The 20,319-nt window shown below is 42.3% G+C and overlaps 1 protein-coding gene across 2 annotated transcripts; it reads left to right on the top strand.

Annotated features, from left to right (window-relative positions):
- Nucleotides 1-629: 629 nt before the first annotated feature.
- Nucleotides 630-20,107, top strand: LOC100708657 (sphingosine kinase 1). 2 transcript variants are annotated; one of them, XM_005468280.4, is made up of 5 exons: nucleotides 634-1,374; nucleotides 10,322-10,471; nucleotides 14,863-14,957; nucleotides 15,408-15,523; nucleotides 16,492-20,107. In XM_005468280.4, the coding sequence occupies exons 1-5, from the start codon at nucleotides 948-950 to the stop codon at nucleotides 17,390-17,392; spliced, it is 1,689 nt and encodes a 562-aa protein (XP_005468337.1). In that variant the 5' UTR covers nucleotides 634-947; the 3' UTR covers nucleotides 17,393-20,107. The 2 variants fall into 2 exon arrangements, with proteins under 2 accessions (XP_019213613.1, XP_005468337.1); XM_019358068.2 differs by lacking the exon at nucleotides 10,322-10,471 and having other exon boundaries at nucleotides 630-1,374.
- Nucleotides 20,108-20,319: the final 212 nt, after the last annotated feature.

The following is a 20,319-nucleotide window of genomic DNA, read 5'->3' as shown; positions in this document are numbered from 1 at the left end:
ATATGTAACAACACAATTACCATCCATGGTTAATAATAATAATAACAATAATAATAAAGCTAGCAAAACTAGCTGATAATATTGTGGTCCGCTTACGGTTACTGTGTAAACAGAGGTCATGTGATCAAATTTTCTAATTTACTATGTTTTTGAACTTTAAAACATTTAGTTGCTATTTATTGTCGCAGATTCCCATCAATAATACTAATAGAAATACATTAATAAATGATGTTTGGCTATAGATTAAGATGACCAGCAGTATAAAGCAGGTTAAATGAGCGAGTTACTCGTCATAAATAGTTTACTGGATGCTATACTTTTTCGTTATAAATGCTTTTACTTGTAATAGAGTATTTCTATGGACTGTAGTATATGATTATTTATTTGTTCGTTTTACTTAAACACTTCTTTTACACATATACCCTTGTGCATATGTGCAGGGGCAATTTTCATGTAATAAACTATCAGAGCACAGGATCCTGGCAAGTCTGTTTACTTCTGGTGTGTCATCCAAACATCTGTGACTTCATTCAATCAGGAATAAAATAAAATGAAATAAAATAAAACAAAATAGGAGACATCGCCTGTTGAATTTTAAACTGAAGTTTGTGAGTCTAATGACACGCAGTTAGTGGCTTAAAATGGACATACTAGTTTTAAAATATTGTGTAAGACTTGGTGCCACTAGATAAAATCTGCTGCACAGATAAGGTGCAAAGTGTTTCATAAAGTCTGAGAAGGAGACGCGGTTGGGACGTTTCGTTCTGCGCTCTCCTCCAGCTCCATCACTGCCATTCCCCTTCCCAGTCACTAGGGAGAGACTCTGAACTAAGCAAGCTGCTGTTATTACGCTTAAAGGGTCCCACAGCAGGCTGGTAGAATCAGAGTCTGCACCGCACCGCCATCCGCTCACCGGCCTCCGGGACGCGTCGCACTCTCCGTCCGGGATGGAGAAAGACGCCTCTGATCCGGACCCATCCCGCCAGCGGAACGGGTTCGTGGGCGTGCTGTACGGGGAGTTCACCGACATGCTCAACGACAGGGTCCGCTACTCGGTGAGCTTGACGGAGAGCGCCCTGACCATTCAAAGAATCTCCTCTTCACCCGGCCGGACTAAGGTGGTTTTTAACTTGACCGACTGTGTCGGCTGTCGGGCGTACAGAGGGCCGGACAGCGCGGACGTCGGCGCTTACTTTACAGCCTATTTCTACCCGTTCAAGAGGCGCTGGATGAGCGCCGGAGTGACCCGGCAGAGAGTGGAGCAGTGCTTTCGGGTCGCACTGGTCCAGGACCCGCTCGCCAACCTCCAGGAGGCTGAGAGGTGGGCTCATGCCATCAGAGATGCTTCGGCGCGTCAGGCGCCCCGGAGAGACGGTGAGCAAACGCGCGGGTCACACGTGTGAAGCCTGAGATTCAACTTTATATTGTAAAATAAATAAACAAATAAAACACGGGTCTATATGTAGCAAAAAAAAAAGGCGAACGCTGACAAATTTTATGTGCAGATGTTAAAGTATTCAGTGAGGTCAGGGGTGTGAGAAGGCCTTTCTGGCTCTCAGAAAGAGCCTCGTGCACAGTTATCCAAAGCGGAGATCTCCAAGTCCCCGGAAAAAGAAAAAAAACTCAAACAGGTTTGGCAGAGAGGAAACACATTCCACCCGCTACTGTAACCTGTTCTACCTGCTGTGAACGGTTAGCAGTTAACTGCTGTCCCATTCATGCATGGAGCACATGGTGGTGATTTTTGTTGGATATGAAGCTTCTTTTGAAAAACACACACACACAAAAATGATCACTTAAGTAGTTGGATTTTCAACTGATCTTCTGTCAGCAGAGGCTGTAGCTGCTGTTCATCCTTCCATATTCGCGCTCAGTAAATTCCCACTGAGAGTTTATTGTTGATGGGTGGAGGAAAAAAATCACATCAAAACAGCGTCTGTTTTTCACCCAGCTTTGCAGCAGCCTCGTCTAATTAGGTCTCGTCATGTCTCGCTCTGTTTAAAATGCAGACTGTCCTCAAGTTCCTTTTGTCTTCCGATCTCATTATCTCCTCTGTGCTCCATCCTGGTATACAACAACAGGATAATTAACGTGAATACTGTATGAGAAGCGTTTATGCGCCTAATTATCACTATCACTCATTTGGGAACTGATTGGTGATACTTGCTGAGGATGCAGCGCAGAACAAAACTGTGATTCTGAATCTTCTGTGTCGGGTCAGGCAATATCTCTTCACACAGAAATATGAAAAGAAGAAGTGGATATTTGAGTGAGCGGTGACTAATTTTGCTATGATACCAAGTAAATACAGGGCCGGTATTACCGATACAATACCGATACCGATACCAATATTTTTGACCTATAAAGGCCGTTTGTTTTGGGTAGAGCAGCTTGTCATGATTCATTAGATGAATCATCATCAATCTGCAAATTCTGAAAACATTTGAATGATTTTTACACCCCATTATTGTTCAGTTAAGTTCAGTTCATTTTTATTTCAAACATATACATTCACCAACATTTCATAAAATCTTTCCATGCAGTTGTTTGAAAAGGAGTAGTCAGAAGTATATACTTATTTAGCCCTACCCCCTCAGGTTTACATCCTCATCATCTAAATTTGAACAACAAAAACGTATACAATGCCTTCAACTTAGAACATAACATCACAAAAAAATATTTTCTCATCTTCAACTAAAACTATATGTAGATTTGATAATTTGAGGTAAAAATAAACATCACTTTACTGTCTTGGGTTAATTGCATTTTCTTCATTCTTATACTTATTTAAAATTTCTTTTTTGAGTTTTATTTTAAACTGATTTATATCACTACTGACCTTTATTTCTTCTTTTAACTCATTCCAGAATTTAACTCCCGCTATTGAAATAGACATCCTTTTCAATGTTGTTCTTACTCTTTGTAATTTTAAATTCCACTTCCCTCTAAAATTATACCTCCCTTCTTCTTGTGAGTTAACACAATAAAATACACCTTTTAGCTTTTCATGTATTTTGAAACTGTTTTTTTGGAAACCTAAGATGTAAATGTGACTGTCTTTAAAGCACTTTTGGTCAGCTTTTGTTGGTTAAATGTGCTTTAGGCTATAAATAAAACTGACTTGGCAATGAACAGAAAAAAAGTTTTTATTCCCCCCCAAAATGAATACAGTTCAATGGCTGTATACTCAATTTAGAGGATGGAAACTAAATATCGATCCTATTACACTAGTATCGAACTAATACCGATACCAGCATTGGTATCGATACTCTCTATATTTGGATCGTTCCACCCACTTCTACTGTGTGATGAGGAACATCCAGCCTCCCTCTGCTTCTGCACTGTTTATGTGCGGCAGGCAGGCAGATGGTAAGCTCAGAGGTAACTTGGTTGCTCACTGGACTCCTCATCAAAGGGCTCCAGCCTGGGAGCATTTCAATCACACATACTAATGAACCGGCTCAGGCCTCTAACAGTTTGTAGCCTCTTATTCCCAGCTTTCTTTCACTTGTCTTCTTCTTTTGAATGCAGCGTCTCACGCGATGATGTGATCATATCATTAATTTTTAAGCTTGTTTTAGCGTTCCAGAGCCGGTCGAGCTAATAACAGAGCATTTAACGGAATATATGATGTGCTTTAAGTGAGTAATGTTGTACTAATGATGTGGCACAATTGCTGCTTGTCACAGAGGAAGCAGGGGAAGTCAGAGTGACTCACTAATCCCCAATAGTGTATTTACCCCCTGAGTTAATTGCATGCCATCTCATCTGGGATTGCAGATGGAAAGGTTGGATTAAAAGTGCAACCACTGCACAAGATTGGTATTTAGGCAGGGAGTTATCGCGGTGACACACTTACACTCGGATATAAAGTGATTTAAACGTGTAATCTAATATATGAAGGTGTAGTTTACAGTGAGGCTGGAACTCTGCTAATTTAGCTAGTGTGCTGAAGTCTATTACAGTGGAAGCGTCGCAGGGTTTTTTATCCTCACTGCGGGTTCACTGGAATGAATGCGCTGTAAATAATGAAGAGCACACACTATGATACAGTCCTGCTGCTTAGAAGATCCGTTGGGAGATTGCATGCGAAAGAATGAGATGATGGTTACTTGATTTGACTTATCTTACAAGCGCCTGCTGTTTTTGGCTACTAGCCGTATCCTATTTTGGCTCTTCGGATATCTGATAGAAGGCAGATTGTAAATTCCACATTTTGTTTTACATGACATGTTTTCTTCTTTCCTTCCTGCTACACTGGTACATCATCAATGAGGATTTGTCTCGAGTTACTCCAGAAAAAAGTGCGTCCGCGCTCTTTAAAATCTGCAAATAAGCTTCTGCAGTGGTGATGTGAGTGTGATCCTGGTACCCACTGTGTCTGCTATTTAAGCTGAAGAGTGGAAAAGAGAAGGAGAAGAGGGTAGGAGCTGGGGGTAGTGGTGTGCCAAATGTTGGTATCGATCCGATACCAAATAAACACAGGGACTGCTGATACCGATACTTTCACCCTATAAAGGCAGCTTATGTAGGTGTGTCACGACTTTTAAGATCATCATAACTTTGCAGATTCTGAACAGAATTTAATGACCTAATTTGACCTAATGACCTAATATTTAATTTACTTCAGGTCAACCTCTGTGGTTTAAATGTGCAATGGACTAGAAATAAAATAGGCGTGACAGTCAGCACAAAAAGGTTCAGGTATTTTTCAAAGTAGGTATATTATTTAACACAATTCAGTCAGCTTAGAAACAATGTATCGACTCTGTTGCACTAGTATCGATCCAGTATCAATACCAGCACACTGGTATCAGTATTTGGAATGATCCGCCCACCTCTAGTGCTCTGCCCCATAAAAAGCAACTGTTTACTAGAAGCTTTGGGGTCAGGTGCTCCTGTCATTGTGTGATCTCCCATGGGGCCCTCCACTGAAGCAGTCATGTCTTCCTCATTGAAGGAGTCGAGAGCTAAAAATGCGTCACTAGAAGACCTCTCACCCCGGCCGGCATCTCGGTCCCCCTGGAGCTTCTGTCTTCTGCTCTGTGACACATGGCTGTGATGGGCTGTCAGCCGCTGCCACAGCGGGCACTGGTGTTTGTACTCTCTGGACGTCTTCTCCTCCTCTCCAGCAAACACTCACCCAACCTTGGAATGCAGTGTGTGTATGTGTGTGTGTTGGCAGATGCTTCTTTGCTGCCTGAATTTAGTGCTGCTCCTGAACAGGAATGCTCTCAGTAAATAACCCACATATTTGTTTCTGTTCCAGGAGTTTTCATCGAATGTTTTCATGTTTTAACAAATCCCACCTGTGCTGCCGCTTGCGAAACTTAGAGGCACATTTCGTCTTTATTTAGATTTTTCTTTTTCCTGTATAGACGTACACCTTTTTGGAAATGAGGTGGCAGGTTCTCTCTGTCAGCTCGGCACTTGTTAGTTCTGACACATTGTCATTTCCCGTCTGCCTGTCACCTCGCTGCCGGTGTGTGTTTACCCACTCGTATCTGTGAAATGCACACACTGAAAATTTTGTGGCAGGATGACGCCTGCAGGTATCTGACTTCACATCCCAGACAGACTTCACATTCACATTCATATAACTCCTATAAGTCCCTGTCATATGCACAGGTGACACAGAGGTCAGGGCAGTGGAAATGTCTGGGAAGTTGCCGTCTTGTCTTGACGTAATGATCAGAAATCTTCTTAAATGTGGCCTGTATGTACTGCTTGGGTATGCCTACTTAAATCAGCCTCATTTTATGGAGCAATTTCCCAACGTATACCATGCAAATCTTCTGAAATTAGAGTGTAAGTTTCACTAGCACTACTTACTAGTTTTACTATTGAATATAGATCGAGTAAAATATAAAAACAGCAGAGCACCGGATTACTGATTTGCAGTTTTTAAGGAAAGATGTAGCTTGCAAAATTAATGAGCAATTCTACAAGACAGGAGACAAATTGTTTTAGTTACCATTACTGCTGATAATACTGCTCATCGGTGCTGTCTTGTGTCATTAGGCCAGACTGACGGCAGTGCTGCTGTGCAACATGAGTTCAATGTGATAACATCAAAACACAGAAAGAAAAAGAAATCTCTTTTTTTCATTTTAATCTGATAAGCTGCATGTGCATATTTTTTATCTCCCATCATAATCTCAGCGTTTTGTAAGAGTCCCAGTTCATACACACTTGCAGCCACTTCATTAAGTGAACCAGTTAAACTGCTTGTTAATGCAAATATGTAATCAGCCAATCGCATGGCAGCAGCTCAGTGCATTTGGGCATATGGACATGGTCAAGTTGGCGTGCTGAAGTTCAAACTGCGCATCAGAATGGGGAAGAAAGACGATTTAAGTGGTTTTCAATGTCGCATGGTTGTTGGTGTAAGATGGGCTGCTGCTGATCTACTGGGATTTTTCCTACACGGCCATCAGGGTTTACAGAAAATAGGCTGAAAAAGTGGAGCAGCAGTTCTCTGGGTGAAAATTTTGTTGATGGCAGATGTCGAAGGAGAATGGTCAGACTGCTTTGAGGTCTGAGGGAGGCACCTGTGACTCAAATTAACATTTTTTACAACCAGAATATGCACAAGAGCATCTCTGAATGCAGAAATGAACCTTGAAACTCGAAGCAGAAGGGCTACAGCAAAACAGAAGACCAGACCAGGTGCCACTACTATTAGCTGAGAGGAAACTGAGGCTACAGTTTGCATGGGCTCACTAAAATTGGAAAAGAGAAGATTGGAACACTTTTTGCCTGGTCTGATGAGTCTTTATTTCGATTTGCGTTATTCAGGGTCAGAATATGGTGTAATCAGCATGAAAGCATGGATCCATCCTGGCTTGTACCGTTCAGGCTGATTCAGGTGGTGTGATGGTGTCGGGGATATTTTTATGGCACTCTTTGGGCCCCTTAGTACTAATTGAGAATTGTTAAGGGCAGCCTTAGGAAACCACCATCAAATAGAAAAATCCTGCAAAAACACACAAAACACTGCAAAAGCTCAATAAAAAATGAAAAAAAAAAAAAACCCTCAAAAAGCACAACGGAAGTGTTTTGGGGAAGACAATAACTTATCATGGCAGGTTGAATGACTCTGTATAAATAGACTTCAGATCTGGGTGACTGTTCACCTTTGTTCTCATTGATATCCAGCATGCTACATTTAATGTTTCTGCATAAGGCATCTAAATGTCCTAAGTGTCCTTTCTGATTAACTGAACATTGTCTCACAAGATTTCCACACCTTGCACGTATCATTGTAGCTGCTAAACACTTTGGCATTATTATTGCAGGCGTATTAATGTGCTGATGATAACATTTAGCTTAAAAAAACCTCCAGCGTGGCTCTTTATTAGCTACATTAGGTTATGTTATCTCAGTGCTTGCAGTGATTCTCAATTAGAACGGATTCATGAAGATCTGAGAAAATCCCTGCTGTAAATTAATGCGCAAAGTTGCTAAGTATTCCCTTGCACAACAAGTAAGTTTGTTTCAAAGTAAAGCTACATAGGCTAGAATGAGTTAGGTGAGGGACTGAACACAGTTTCTTTTTTTGCTTTGCTGCATTATTTCATTTGAATCACTGAAAAAAAAATCACAGGTGTAATAAGCAGAGTTCAGGAAGAGCACATCTTCTGCTTTATGTGTCATATATCTCAGTGTGAAAAATGCTAAAGGTGTTTGCTTTAACAAACAAAAATGCCTGTTTTGGGTTTGACCCTTTCAAGGGTGTCTGTAGGTACAGGAATGGGATGGGCTTCAGCCCTGCAGACTTGAGGGCAAAAACCCTTTTCGAAGCCCTTTCACTGTCAGCAGCCATTTTCCACTGTATTCTGGAAGTGTAAATAGGACCTTTGTGTCTGGATGCCACATTGTGCTCAGATTCAAGTAAACAACAATGCTAACCCTGTGTGACTGAATAGAGGCACAGTTTGGCGTGTGCCTGTGTGTGTTTGCTCTCTCACCTTATTCTTTTTGGTGGGTTCACACCTCTTTCTCTGAGATGTTTTCGTACCTTCACTGTTTCCTGTCATCAGAGACCATATAAGGTAGAGGATGGCAGCAGCACAGACAGGTCACAGACCTGGAAATTGAGGTTATAAACTATCAAGAGGACAAATACCCCGACAGCTCAGCCAGAGCCGACAGATAGTGAGTCAAAACAAAGACGGCAAAAGCATTTGCTCTGTCAGTACTTAGGTTAAAAACGACAGCTGAAATTACTAAATGATGAGGATCATTTTATAACATCTGTCACATTTTATGATTCTGAGAAACTTTGCTTGCCTGATACCAAAGGCAGCATCATCTGCAGCCATGTATTTATGGCAGAAATCAATACCGGTTCTGCTCTCCATGCCCCAAAATGGGATGATGTTTTTGTCCTTTCTGATTCATTTGATATGGTCTCTGGCGAGTCTGTGTGTGCTCTAAAGGTCAAGAGCGTCTGCTGCAAAATCCAACTCCAGTGGGGGAAACTACTCTGTAAAAGCTGCAAATCCTTTTAGTTGCAACCAACAAGTATTTTACAATTAAAGCTGCAGTAGGCAGAAATCTTTTCCAGATTTCTGCCTACTGCAGATTTAAAATTAGACAGCTCTCCTCCCGCAGCTCTCTGTTTTAAGCCCCCAAACAAATGAACATGGGCTAAAAATAATTGGCTGCCCCTGGGATTTAAACCCCACTCTCACTGGTGAAAGTCATTTACTTAACCCATTATGCTACAACATCTCCTGAGCTCTTTCTCCATATTTTACTTTTAGTTTTTTGCTACAACTTTATATTGTTCCTTTAATGAGCTTGCAGGAGTCTAGTTCCCTCTCAGAACTCTTCAATTAGAATATGATAAAAAGTTGTAGTTCAGATATTGCAAAGTCCTGTAGTAGCCCTTACTACGATCATTACTTTACATTTGGCAGTTGATTTTTGGCATCAGGAGCAATGTGGGGAATCATTGTCTGTCTACAGGATGCATGTGGACAATCTACTATAACTTTATCATTATTCTACTTCTGATGGTGGTTATTTTGGGGGAAAGGATGTTGAAGATGGAGCTGCCAAGCAAGCAGCGTTAATTTTTAATTATAGTTATTGTCAGGGACTTTTTTCAATCACAACTAGAGGCGGGACAAGTTTGGAAGTGATCCAATCAAAATCTTGTGAAGGTGAAATGTGCACATTTGATGTGAAGTAGTACAGCTATATTGGTTTTTTTTTTACCAATTAGCAGTGATGTGCAGTTTTTGGCATCAATCTGATACCAAGTAAATACAGGGCAAGTGTTGCCAATACCAATACAGGTGCTGATACTTTTAATTTGTAAAGGCAGCTTATATAGGAGAGAGCACTGTGTCATGATTTAATCATCATCAATGTGCCAAATCTGACCAAGTATACCGATGCTGATATTGGCAGGGGTGCACATAAGTGGTCCTCAGGTGCGCATTCACTGCCAAAATAAAAGACGCGCACCAGAAGTTGCAACACGGGTTTGCATACATATAAAAGGGACTGTTTTTGTCCGCTAGAGTGGGATTTTCACGGCATATTCTGCACCACATCTCTGTGCGTTCATCATTTGTTTGAAGCCAGCTCACCTCCTGCAACCACTTTTCCGAGAATACGCGCTTCTTTTGCGGTTCGGACTCCCTCTGACATTTCTTTGGAGGTGGAGGAACACCAAAGTAATTGCTTAAAGGAGCTTCTTCATCTTTAAGAGTTCTAAACAAATGTCTGTCCTCCTCCAGAAAATCTTATGTACGCAAACGCACGTTGCAACTTCTTATCTGGTGCGCGTCTTTTATTTTGACAGCGAATGCGCACCTGCGGACCACTTATGTGCACCCCTGGATATTGGTATTTGATCGATACTAGCGTATGGATACAGCTGGAAGACAGCTAGCATCCACAGTGCACATGTGCCCTTGAGCAAAAGGGCCAAGTCCCTAAAAACCTCAGGAAAAATGGATTTTCTCATTCCATTAATCTGTCTTCTCTTGAAAGACACAAGCAACAGGAGGATTTCCCTCATGGGGACGACAAGATGTCACGAGTTGCTAATAATACATGGTGAGATCCCGAATGAGAAGCATCTGTAAGCCCTCTCTCTTTGAAGAAAGTAGCATGTCACATTAAAATGAAGCGTTGTCAGCCTGAATGCTCTCACAGCCCGTGCCTTTACTGCCTCATGCTTCTTTTTTTTCTGTGCCAAAGAGACCCCGAGGGAAAAGGCTGCCCTTATACATTCTTTAAAAATCCTCCTCCTTCATCTCTGTCCTCGCCTTCACTCACATCCACCTTCCTCTGCCTCTCTCAGGTGTGGCGTATATGGAGGTGCGTCGGCCTTGCAGAATTATGATACTGGTGAATCCTCAAAGCGGGCGTGGACAGGCTCTCCAGCTTTTCACCGGCCACATACAGGGCATGCTCACGGAGGCCTCTGTTCCCTACACGCTTGTCATCACAGGTCAGTGGAGTTCACGCACTCGTAAATATGTTTTCCCCGTGCGGTCGGCTGGCAATGTTCTCAAGGTCACCTCCATATGAAAATATCAGATTAAAATCTTTAACCCCACCGTGGATGATCATTTAAAGAACTAGGTCATCCTGCCAATTACACACACACGCACATAAGTTGACATAACTGCACTCTAAAACAACTTTTAATCTCTGCAGGAATTATGCATTGCCTGTGTGATCACAAATTCACAGGCCACATGTTCACGGCAAACACGAGTATGTGCAGGCACTCAGGCACATGTGCAGTGATACGCATTAAAATCTCTCTCAAGCTGCTCCATATTCCATATGAATTGCTGATGCCTTTTTGTGAATTCAAACAGTGTTGCGTTGGTTGCTGTCATCAGAGGCTTTAAGCTCCAAGTGACCTCCCTCAGGATACCAATAAGCTGATAAAGAAATATAAAAAGGCTTTAATACCCAAACATATGGAATAAGCACATAGATCATTTACCCTCCTGCCTGTAACTTTAACTATAGAAAGTTTGATAAAGCCTTTACAAACCTATGTCAACCACTGGTTTATAAAATCGTGTTCTAAAGCCTCAAGTCGCTATCACGTGTTTACCAACCAAGCTAGCAACCTTGGCAGCAACATGCATTCGTATATTTTGTTCGTACGTTGCATAGATGGCTCGACAAAAACTGTTTTTCAGGGCTTTCATTGCAGCCAGTAGATATGTGGGACAATCCTACCTGCTCCATCCATTAACCCTTTACATTGAAGATCAAATAAATCATCAGCATATACAGTGGTTTTAAGATTGCATTTTATAAATTACATTCATTCTTTGATTTCCACATGCACGGTTCACCCACATGCAATGAAAGCCTGTTCAAATGTGATTGGTCAGTACTACCTGATCTACAAACAAAGTACTAATGGAAAGCAGAAAGCTCCCAATGGCAATAATGTTGTTCCTTGCTACAGACTCTCCTTTTTCATATGTATGTAAGTGTTTATACAGACTGCTATTTCAGTGCCTTGAATTAACTGAGTTGAAGCTCAGCAGAGAGCTACTGGCTACAACTGTGTCAGAACCCATATTTGATGTACCTAATAATGCATAATTTAAGCCTTCATCAAATTTAAATGGTTAAGGAAAAGAAGAAGTCATCTCCTGTACCACTTTACACAAAGCTATAGAGAGAAAAATATTTTTTATGCCAGCTTGTCTTTACTTCAGTCATAACATTGGCCAATTTAATGGGAGTCTACCACTTGCGCCAGCCTCTAGAACAGGGCTGGGCAACTCCAGGCCTCGAGTGCCGGTGTCCTGCAGGTTTTATATGTGTCCTTGATCGACACTGCTGATTTGATGGCTAAATGACCTCCTCAACATGTCTTTAAGTTCTCCAGAAGCCTGGTAATGAACTAATCATTTGATTCAGGTGTGCTGACCAAAGGTAATATCTAAAACCTGCAGGACACCAGCACTCGAGGCCTGGAGTTGCCTATGCCTGCTCTAGAAGTTAACGTATAAGTGCACTTGCGTGTTAACTTCTCATTAGTGATCGTGTTTGGATACAATTATGTGTTTGATAACACTAATTGGATTGATCAAATCTCAGAACAACCCTGAAAAGTCCAATGAACTCATTGAAGAACTAAGAAAGAAGACTGTAGACTTTAAAAAGTTGGGAAGGTCTCTTGGAGCCATTTCTAAACAACTGCAGATTCCAAGATCATCATTTCAAACAACTGGATAGGAACAACTCAGTAACCACCTAGGATCAAATCTGCCATGAACTGAGAACTGAACCAGTGTCCATGTCCACAGTGAAGCAACTTTTACCTTGCCATGGACTGAGAAAGTGCCAACTAAGAAAGAAGCCCCTGCTCCAAAATTGACATGTTCAAGCTCCAATGAAATCTGCAGCTGTTTATATGGACAAGCCTAATGGCTTCAGGAGAAAAGTTTTATGGTCAGATGAGGCAAAGATTGAGCTGTTTGGCCACAATAAGAGGCGTGTTAGGAGAAGTAAAGATGAGGATTTCAAAGCTAAGAACAGTGGTAGTTTTAGCATCAGGGCTGATTTGCTGCCAGTGGTACCAGTACATTGCACAGAGTGAATGGAAACATGAACAAGGAGGGCTACCTCCAAATTCTTCAACTCAGATCAGCAGCTAGATGTGTGAAAATTGGACACAACTGGGTGTTCCAGCAGGACAATGATCCCAAACACACAAACTGGTTTTGGAATGGATAAAGCAGGCTAACATATTCAGGCTTGTGAACTACGCTAAAGCTGAGTCCATGCCAGGTAACCAACCAATTTAAATGAACTCAACCAGTTCTACCAAGAAGAGTGGTCAAATGTCCTGCCAGAATTATGCCTGAAGTTTGTTGTTGGCTAACAAATCATTTGGTAAAGGTGTAATTTGCTAAGGGACATTTAACCAAAGAGTGGGGATGTATGTATACATTTGGGCAAGAATGTATACTTGCCCAAATCCTAAATAACTTCCAACTTTTACTCATAATTCATGCTTTTTACACTTGCCAAAGATGTATGTAGGTTTCAGTTATTGTGCAAACGTACTGTTTATAAGGTTGGGGCAACCTGCAGTCAGCTGAGACTGAGGAAGTCACTTGGATGAGCGACATAATGTTTCTCCCATTGAAAACGCTACATCCAGATGAACAGAATGAACCTTTTGGGATATGCTGTAAAATCATTCCACGCTGGAAAAAGAACTTTTTAAAGAAATCAGTAAAAGCCCCAAATTATCATTACATTCATGCCCATGGTTGGTGTATGTGAACTTCTCACCACAACTGTAAAAGCGCTGTCTTCTTATTCAGTCCTGGAGGTTACCACTTGCCTCCAGCCAAACCCTGTTTGACAGAATCAACAGAAGCAGCTGTTGCTTCTAGCATCAGCTTGATAGCGTGTAGCTCAATGTGAGATGGACCACAACAGCAAATTCAAAAAATAACAGGACAGGCTCCATGTTTGTTTATTTGAGAGAGGCTGCTGATGTGTACTCATTATACAGACCTCTGGGATTCAAAGGAAGGCTGGCAGATGGATGGTGATGTAAACAGACAAACAACAATAACTAATGTTAAACAGAAATAAAGGTGGGGGGTAGGGATCACTAAATGGCTTCTTTGGTCTGCTGCAGATTAACTGGCACAAGCCATTTACCGGGACAGGTCCTTGATGACTGTATCACACTGCCTTAGCCTGAGGAAGGACAAGTACCAATGGAGACACCTCTTGTGTCAGCATGTACCTTTTACATACTGTATGAAGCATCCAGTGCACCAAGTTTAATCTTTACCCAGCTTAACCTCAGAAAGAGGCACACGGAGGTGACATAAGGAGGGAACAGCTGCATTTAAAGTGGAACTTACTGAGGATTTTAAACATTTTAAACAGAGCAAAATCTTTGTTAGTCGTGTGCAGATGGTGGAAAAATCAACAGCGAGCGTGCCAGGTGAAAACTTCGTGGCACGTCTGCCGTCAGGTTTAAGGCTGGATGCGTGGCAGCGACCTCTTGAATAAGGAAGTGGCTAGGAAGTAAAGCATCAACTCTCTCGGCAGGCTCAAGTTGCTGAGTCAGCTGTGCAGTGCAGTTACTCCCTCTGCTTCAGTCTGTCAACACAGCACTGCATCAGTGCCTCGAGCCTCCCCAGCAAACAGCAAACAAACAGCAGCAACATGGGGAGCACCGCCGGGGAAAGGGAGACCCAAGAGACTTTCCAGGCATGGGGGTTGTGGGGAAGACAGGTAAAAATTGAGCAAAGTGAAAAGAAAAGACGATGTCACTGTTTTTATTTCCATCAATAGATCAGAAAAAAGTATTTCAACCATGATGTGAGCGTATCAGTCCTTGTTAATTTCATATCTGCCGTCCTCTTTTACCATGCACGACTTCACTGGGGAGTCTCGGCTGGCGGGACGGTAGAATTTGATGCTGACAGAATGAGCCCCCTGCAGAGGGACCTACTCAACGATGCTGCCAATAAAACTAGGCTTAACAAATAGCTCACTGCTCCTCCAGCGCATTAACCAACATTCATGCATGCACACACACACACACACATTCTGATATTTGTCAGTCACAGATGTTTGCAGGCTGGCTAAAGCTGCCTTGGAGCTGCTGAGTAGCCACTGGATGGGCTAATGTGATATGTCTGCCCTGATAAGGGGAAATTGAATCTCTTTTCTGCCTAATCTCCCTGATCCTACCCCAGAGGCTGGCAATAAAGGGGAGCATATCTCTTTCTCTGCCCTTGCCCTTGTTTTTATGTCTTTGCTTCGTCCCGCATTTCACCACACTTTCTGCTTCGTGTTTTACTTCTCCGTCTCCTCTCTTGTGTCTTCCAGAGCATCAGAACCACGCTCGGGAGCTGGTGAGAAAGGCGGACCTGTCGCAGTGGGATGCACTGGTCATCATGTCCGGAGATGGACTGCTGTTTGAGGTGCTTTAACTTTACTTGGCAAGGACACGAATGCTAATCAGCTGTGGATGAAAATCATACAAACTCTTCCTATTCCCAGGAACTTCTTAGAATAGGACTATAAAAATTTAATTTGTTCTCAATCATGACAAAAGAGCTCAGGTGATGTGAGTCTGGCACCAGATAAATGAAAAAGCCTTTTTTTTTTCTGTGGATTTTTTCAAGCTATGATGTAGAATATAAGTAATGTCAAGGTTTTTCTTTCTTTTTTCTTTTTTGCTTTTATTTCTCTGATTATATAAATCTTCCACCATGGTACCTTCACGTTTCCTGGAAGCACTATACTTAACACAGAACAGCTGTAACTATCAGAGAAACACTTTTTATCAGAACTTGCAGTCTTCCACAGTCACTACTTTCTATTTAGAACCGCGGTCTGATTCTGTTCTCGTATTTTTCTTGCTTATTCAGGTGATAAATGGTCTTATGGAGCGAGAGGACTGGCAAGAGGCCATTCAGATCCCTCTGGGTATTCTACCAGGTGGCTCTGGCAATGCCCTGGCTGCGTCCGTCCACCACTACTCACAGTGAGTTGATCCATTAATGAGTCATTTAAATGCATGGGCTAACAGTGCAAAAGATAAACCTTCCTCAGCTTTGGAAAAAAAAAAAAGACAATTTATCTCATGCTTGTGTAATTATGCCAAAGGCTGACTGGGCACATCATTTCCTCAGGAGAGAAACGAGACTTTCAACTGCTTTGCTGTGCGGCAAGGTCATTTTAGGTTCCTCCAACTCTCAAAGGAATGATGTAATGGGTTTAAAAACTGGCACATTATGAGTGATTATAGTCCAGAGTGCAGCTGGGGAACATGTCGACCCAGCACATGTTCAAGGTGTCATCTCCATCTGCTGGTTGGTTGTTAGCACAACATCAAAGGGGCGAACAGAAATATACACTAATGAGTCAAAACATTATGGCCGCCTCCGACTAACAAGCTGTTGGGCCTTCAGTGCGGCTCTGACCTGCTGAGTCATGGACTTATAACATGATCTGAAGGTCTGTAGGTGTAGCACTGAAACTTTGAAGATCCAGAGTTTTGAGATCAGACTTGGTCAATCACACCCTCCAAGACCAAACTGCTAGTTCAGTAGTCAAATAGTGTTAATTAGCATGCTTTGCTACAGTAATATCAGCATTATGTGCAGCAGTATGATTATTTAAATCGTTATGTGTCTATTTGTGAGCATTTGTAGTGTTTTAGCTCATTCACACATTTGTCACCCCAGTTTTTGGGGTTCTGGGTTTCTAATGTTAGTTTCTTTTTAATGGAGAGAAAGAGAATATCAACCATGCCTGAGGACATGGTGGTTGATATTCTGTCTCTTTCTGTTAAAATGAAACTACCATAAAAGTTAGAGACTTTTCATTTCTTTGGAAGTGAGTAAACTTACAAATTTAACAGGGGATCAAGTAATTTCCCCCCCCACTGTAGTCCTATGTAGTAGTTGTGAAATTGAGGCTTACCTCATGATCTCTTAAACAACTTTTCAGGTCACCTCCAGCATGGAATGAGGAGCTTCTGTTGAGCTGTGGTTTCATGCTGTGCAAAGGCCTGGTTGGCCCTATGGACCTGGTGTCAGTCCACCTGGCCTCTAAACAGCGCCTCTTCTCGTTCCTGTCTCTGGCCTGGGGCTTTGTGGCAGATGTCGATATTGAGAGCGAGAAGTACCGCCACGTCGGAGCTATCCGCTTCCTTATGGGCACCCTGGTACGTCTGGCCTCACTCCGAGTGTATCAGGGCAGATTAGCATACCTTCCCGTGAAGGAAGCACCAAAACTTTCAAAAGGGAGCTTCACAACAAACCACCCACCCTCCACACCTCAGCACCCCTCACTCTGTTCTTCACTTCCTTGTCAGTTTATTCCCAACACTTCCCCAAACCAGAGCTCTCGCCACGGCACGAACTCAAACCACAACACTAGAACCAATTCTTCCAACAACGCCATCACCACCAAGAGGCCTCAGATTGAGAGTGACAGCAAGACAAGAGCCCCTGTAGACTCTCTGCTTCCTGACCTGGACCAACCTGTCCCAGAGACGTGGACAGTGGTCAAGGAGGAAGACTTTGTCTTGGTGCTGGCTATTTACCAGTCCCACCTGGCTGAGGACCTGTGGACAGTCCCTGGTGCAATGGCAGATGATGGTCTGATTCATTTGTTCTACGTGACAGCAGGAATCTCCCGGCCTGCCCTTTTGCGTCTCTTCCTTGCCATGGAGAAAGGTGCCCACTTGGCATGTAGCTGCCCCCACCTGGTGTACGAGAAGGTGACGGCTCTGCGACTGGAGCCCATAACTCCACAAGGCATGATCACTGTGGACGGAGAGGTGGTGGAGTACGGGCCGGTGCAGGCTCAGATCCACCCCGGAATAGCTAGACTCATGTGCGGATGAATTTGGAGCATCACAACCTTTTCCTGGCTGTAGAGCTTTCTAGATTGGCCTTTTATACTCAGCGTCAATTTCTTGATGTGTGCTGTTTTTTTTTTCATTATTTTATGTTTTTTCAGAAGTGCCAAAGACATTTTATCAGCCTCTGTAAATTTCTCTATTTTTCTACTGAAACAACTTGTCCTATTTTTATGGATCTCCGTCCCCTCTTTCTCCAAATGTTTGATTCAGGGTCAAAGCCATGGATGGTTGGTCTTGCTGCTGGCTGGTCCAGGCTTAGGGAAATACGGAGGGATTATGTGTCTGTGTGTGTATGTGTGTGTGAGTGCATAAGAGAGAGAAATCTTTATGTATGTTTGTGTGTGAGATCGTGCATGAGAAGCTTTAGCGGTGCGGTGGCTGAGGAGTGCATTGTGCTCTCTGCTGTCAGACCTCATAAGCATGGAACACGTGAAGAGAAGCACATTTCCCCTTCCTGGGAGACTCCTGGAAAAAAAAAAAATCAAACACACCGCTTGTACCCAGTGTACCACACCAGACCAATAATCTCACTCCTGGGCATCGCCTCCCTCTCAGCTTCATAGAGAGGAGATTTCTTAAAGAGGAAATGTAAATCTACCAAGGATTTCGCATTAACGGAGCTTTAATCTTTGATTAATGTATGTTAAAAAAAGCAACAACGAGATCTTGTCACATTAAGCTTTATCACCTTACGATGCCCACTCCATTTTCTTGAGCGTGGAAACATTCATCAGCTGACAATGCATGAAGTGCTGGCAAGGTAGACAGAAACCCGGCCACCTGAGGTTACACCTCCACTGCTGGCCGCTCCTTTTCCTCTCCTCCTGTTCCATCTACAACCATCATGAAACCGTAGGATCTGCCTCTGCTCGCACGCAGATACACACTCCCACTTTCTTTCCCCCTTCCCCCTCCTCCTATGCACACACACACACACACACGTCCCCTTACATCTCTGCAGCACTTAGCGAGGGGGAGGGGCATGGTCTGCCGCTGTGCATATGATCCCTACTCCTCTTGCCGTCTTAAGATTGTACTCATTCTCTCCCTCCCTCTGTTAACGAGCCATCAGCACCTAATGTGTCCTTAATATGAGGCTTTACATTTGTAAAACCGTGCTCAATAGAGAGCCTCTCTTTTTTTTAATCAAATGAAAGCTTTTAGGTGGGCTTCAAACACATATTAGACTGGTTGAAACACACTTAAATGGAGGAAGTAGGATTTCATTTTGAGTCTGTCAGCATTGAATATTGAGAAGCGTGCAATCAATGTGAGCAAAAGCTCTGCTCAGCTGTGTGGCCTTTCCTCTGGCTGTCAGCGCAGCTGTGATGAGCATTAGTGCGCTGGAGAAGTGCAAATGTTAGCATTATTATCAGTGCCCTCTCCACACACACACACACACACTAGTTTAAATTATAAAAAATAATCGTGTTAACAGAGCAAAAGAAAAGATAAATGCAGATGCATCTGCTAAAAAGCAAATCACATGTAATGCTGAAGGTGAAAATCTGTAATGTCGACAGGCTGATGGAGCTCAAAGTGCTGAAGATCAGCTGCTTCAAGGTTTTGATGAATACATCACTGTCATCAGTGAAATACAGTCAGTGTGATGAGCTGAATTCGCACACCAGTTTCTGCTTCTGGAGGTTCCATGAGTGATGGACCCTTTTTCTTTCTTAGAGTCGTAATGAAAATTATTGGGCAATGGCAGCCGGCCACCTGGACACTGGCTGAGACAGCTACTATTAGTTACACTGGGGTGGCACAGAAACTTACGTCTCCATTTATTTTTTTGATAACACACACGCAGAAGTGCACCATCAGGAAACAACAGCTGCTGAGAAATGCTTCAAAAAGGAAAAGCATAAAAATTTTTAGTTCACTCTGTTCAGTAATAGACACATATAGTTCCCAAATAGGCCACCACTTGGCTCCACCCCTGCAGTATATCATAGGCTGGATACCAGGCAAAATGGTGCCTCATATGTTTGGATGAAAGCTGCACAGTGGTAATTACACTGGAAATAATGAAATAAATAATTGCATGAGGGACTCAGGTGCTCTGCACATGCTCCATACCTCATAAAAACACACAGCTCTTCTAAATTTCCTAAATCATATTAAATTAAGCACATCAAATCCAGAAAAAAAAAATCATCTCATGAGATGTTTATATTGGATCGTATTTTAATGATTGCTTATGAAGAGGGTAAAAAAAATTATTTAGTCCAGCCATCCTCTGTGTACATCACGTGATAAACACAGAGGATGGCTGATTTATTTATATAGTTTAGATGGATTATTTAGGACATTAACATCCAACTGAATAATGTTTAAATGTATCTTTAAAAACAACCCAGACATTTGAAACAAAACACAAAAACAAATGAATTATTAATTTATTGCTGCTGTTATCTGTTTTTTGATAAATTCTATAAGTAAATAGCAATTTAAAATATAGCGGAAGAGGAAGATAATATCAGAGAATTATAGGACACTCCCTAATAATACTTTTGCAGTCCTTTAATGAACTGTAAGATACTTGAAGTTGACCTGACTCATTATGCATATTTTTGGTTTCCATGTTCACTGCAGTGCCGATTTTTTGCCTATTACTTGATTTTCCGTGCGGACACATGCCGCGTGAACCTCATCGTTCCAACTCATACCTGACATGCTGTACCTTCTACCATTGCTGTGTCCTCAGCAGTGTTGGGTAAGTTACTCTAAATTAGTAACTTAGTTACATTACTAGTTACTTCTCTAAAAAAGTAACTCAGTTACTTCAAGTTACTCGTTACTTTCAAAGTAACTAGTTACTAGGGAAAGTAACTTTGGTTTTACTCAGAATTCTCTTGTTAATGTGTTGCTTCCGTAACTGGATACCCAGCAAGATTGCCAGTCTTCTA

The sequence above is a fragment of the Oreochromis niloticus genome, linkage group LG4 (genome assembly GCF_001858045.2).
Source record: "Oreochromis niloticus isolate F11D_XX linkage group LG4, O_niloticus_UMD_NMBU, whole genome shotgun sequence".
NCBI lineage: Eukaryota > Metazoa > Chordata > Actinopteri > Cichliformes > Cichlidae > Oreochromis > Oreochromis niloticus.
The sequence above is the reverse complement of the archived record's forward strand: the minus strand, read 5'-3'. Positions and strand labels throughout refer to the sequence as shown.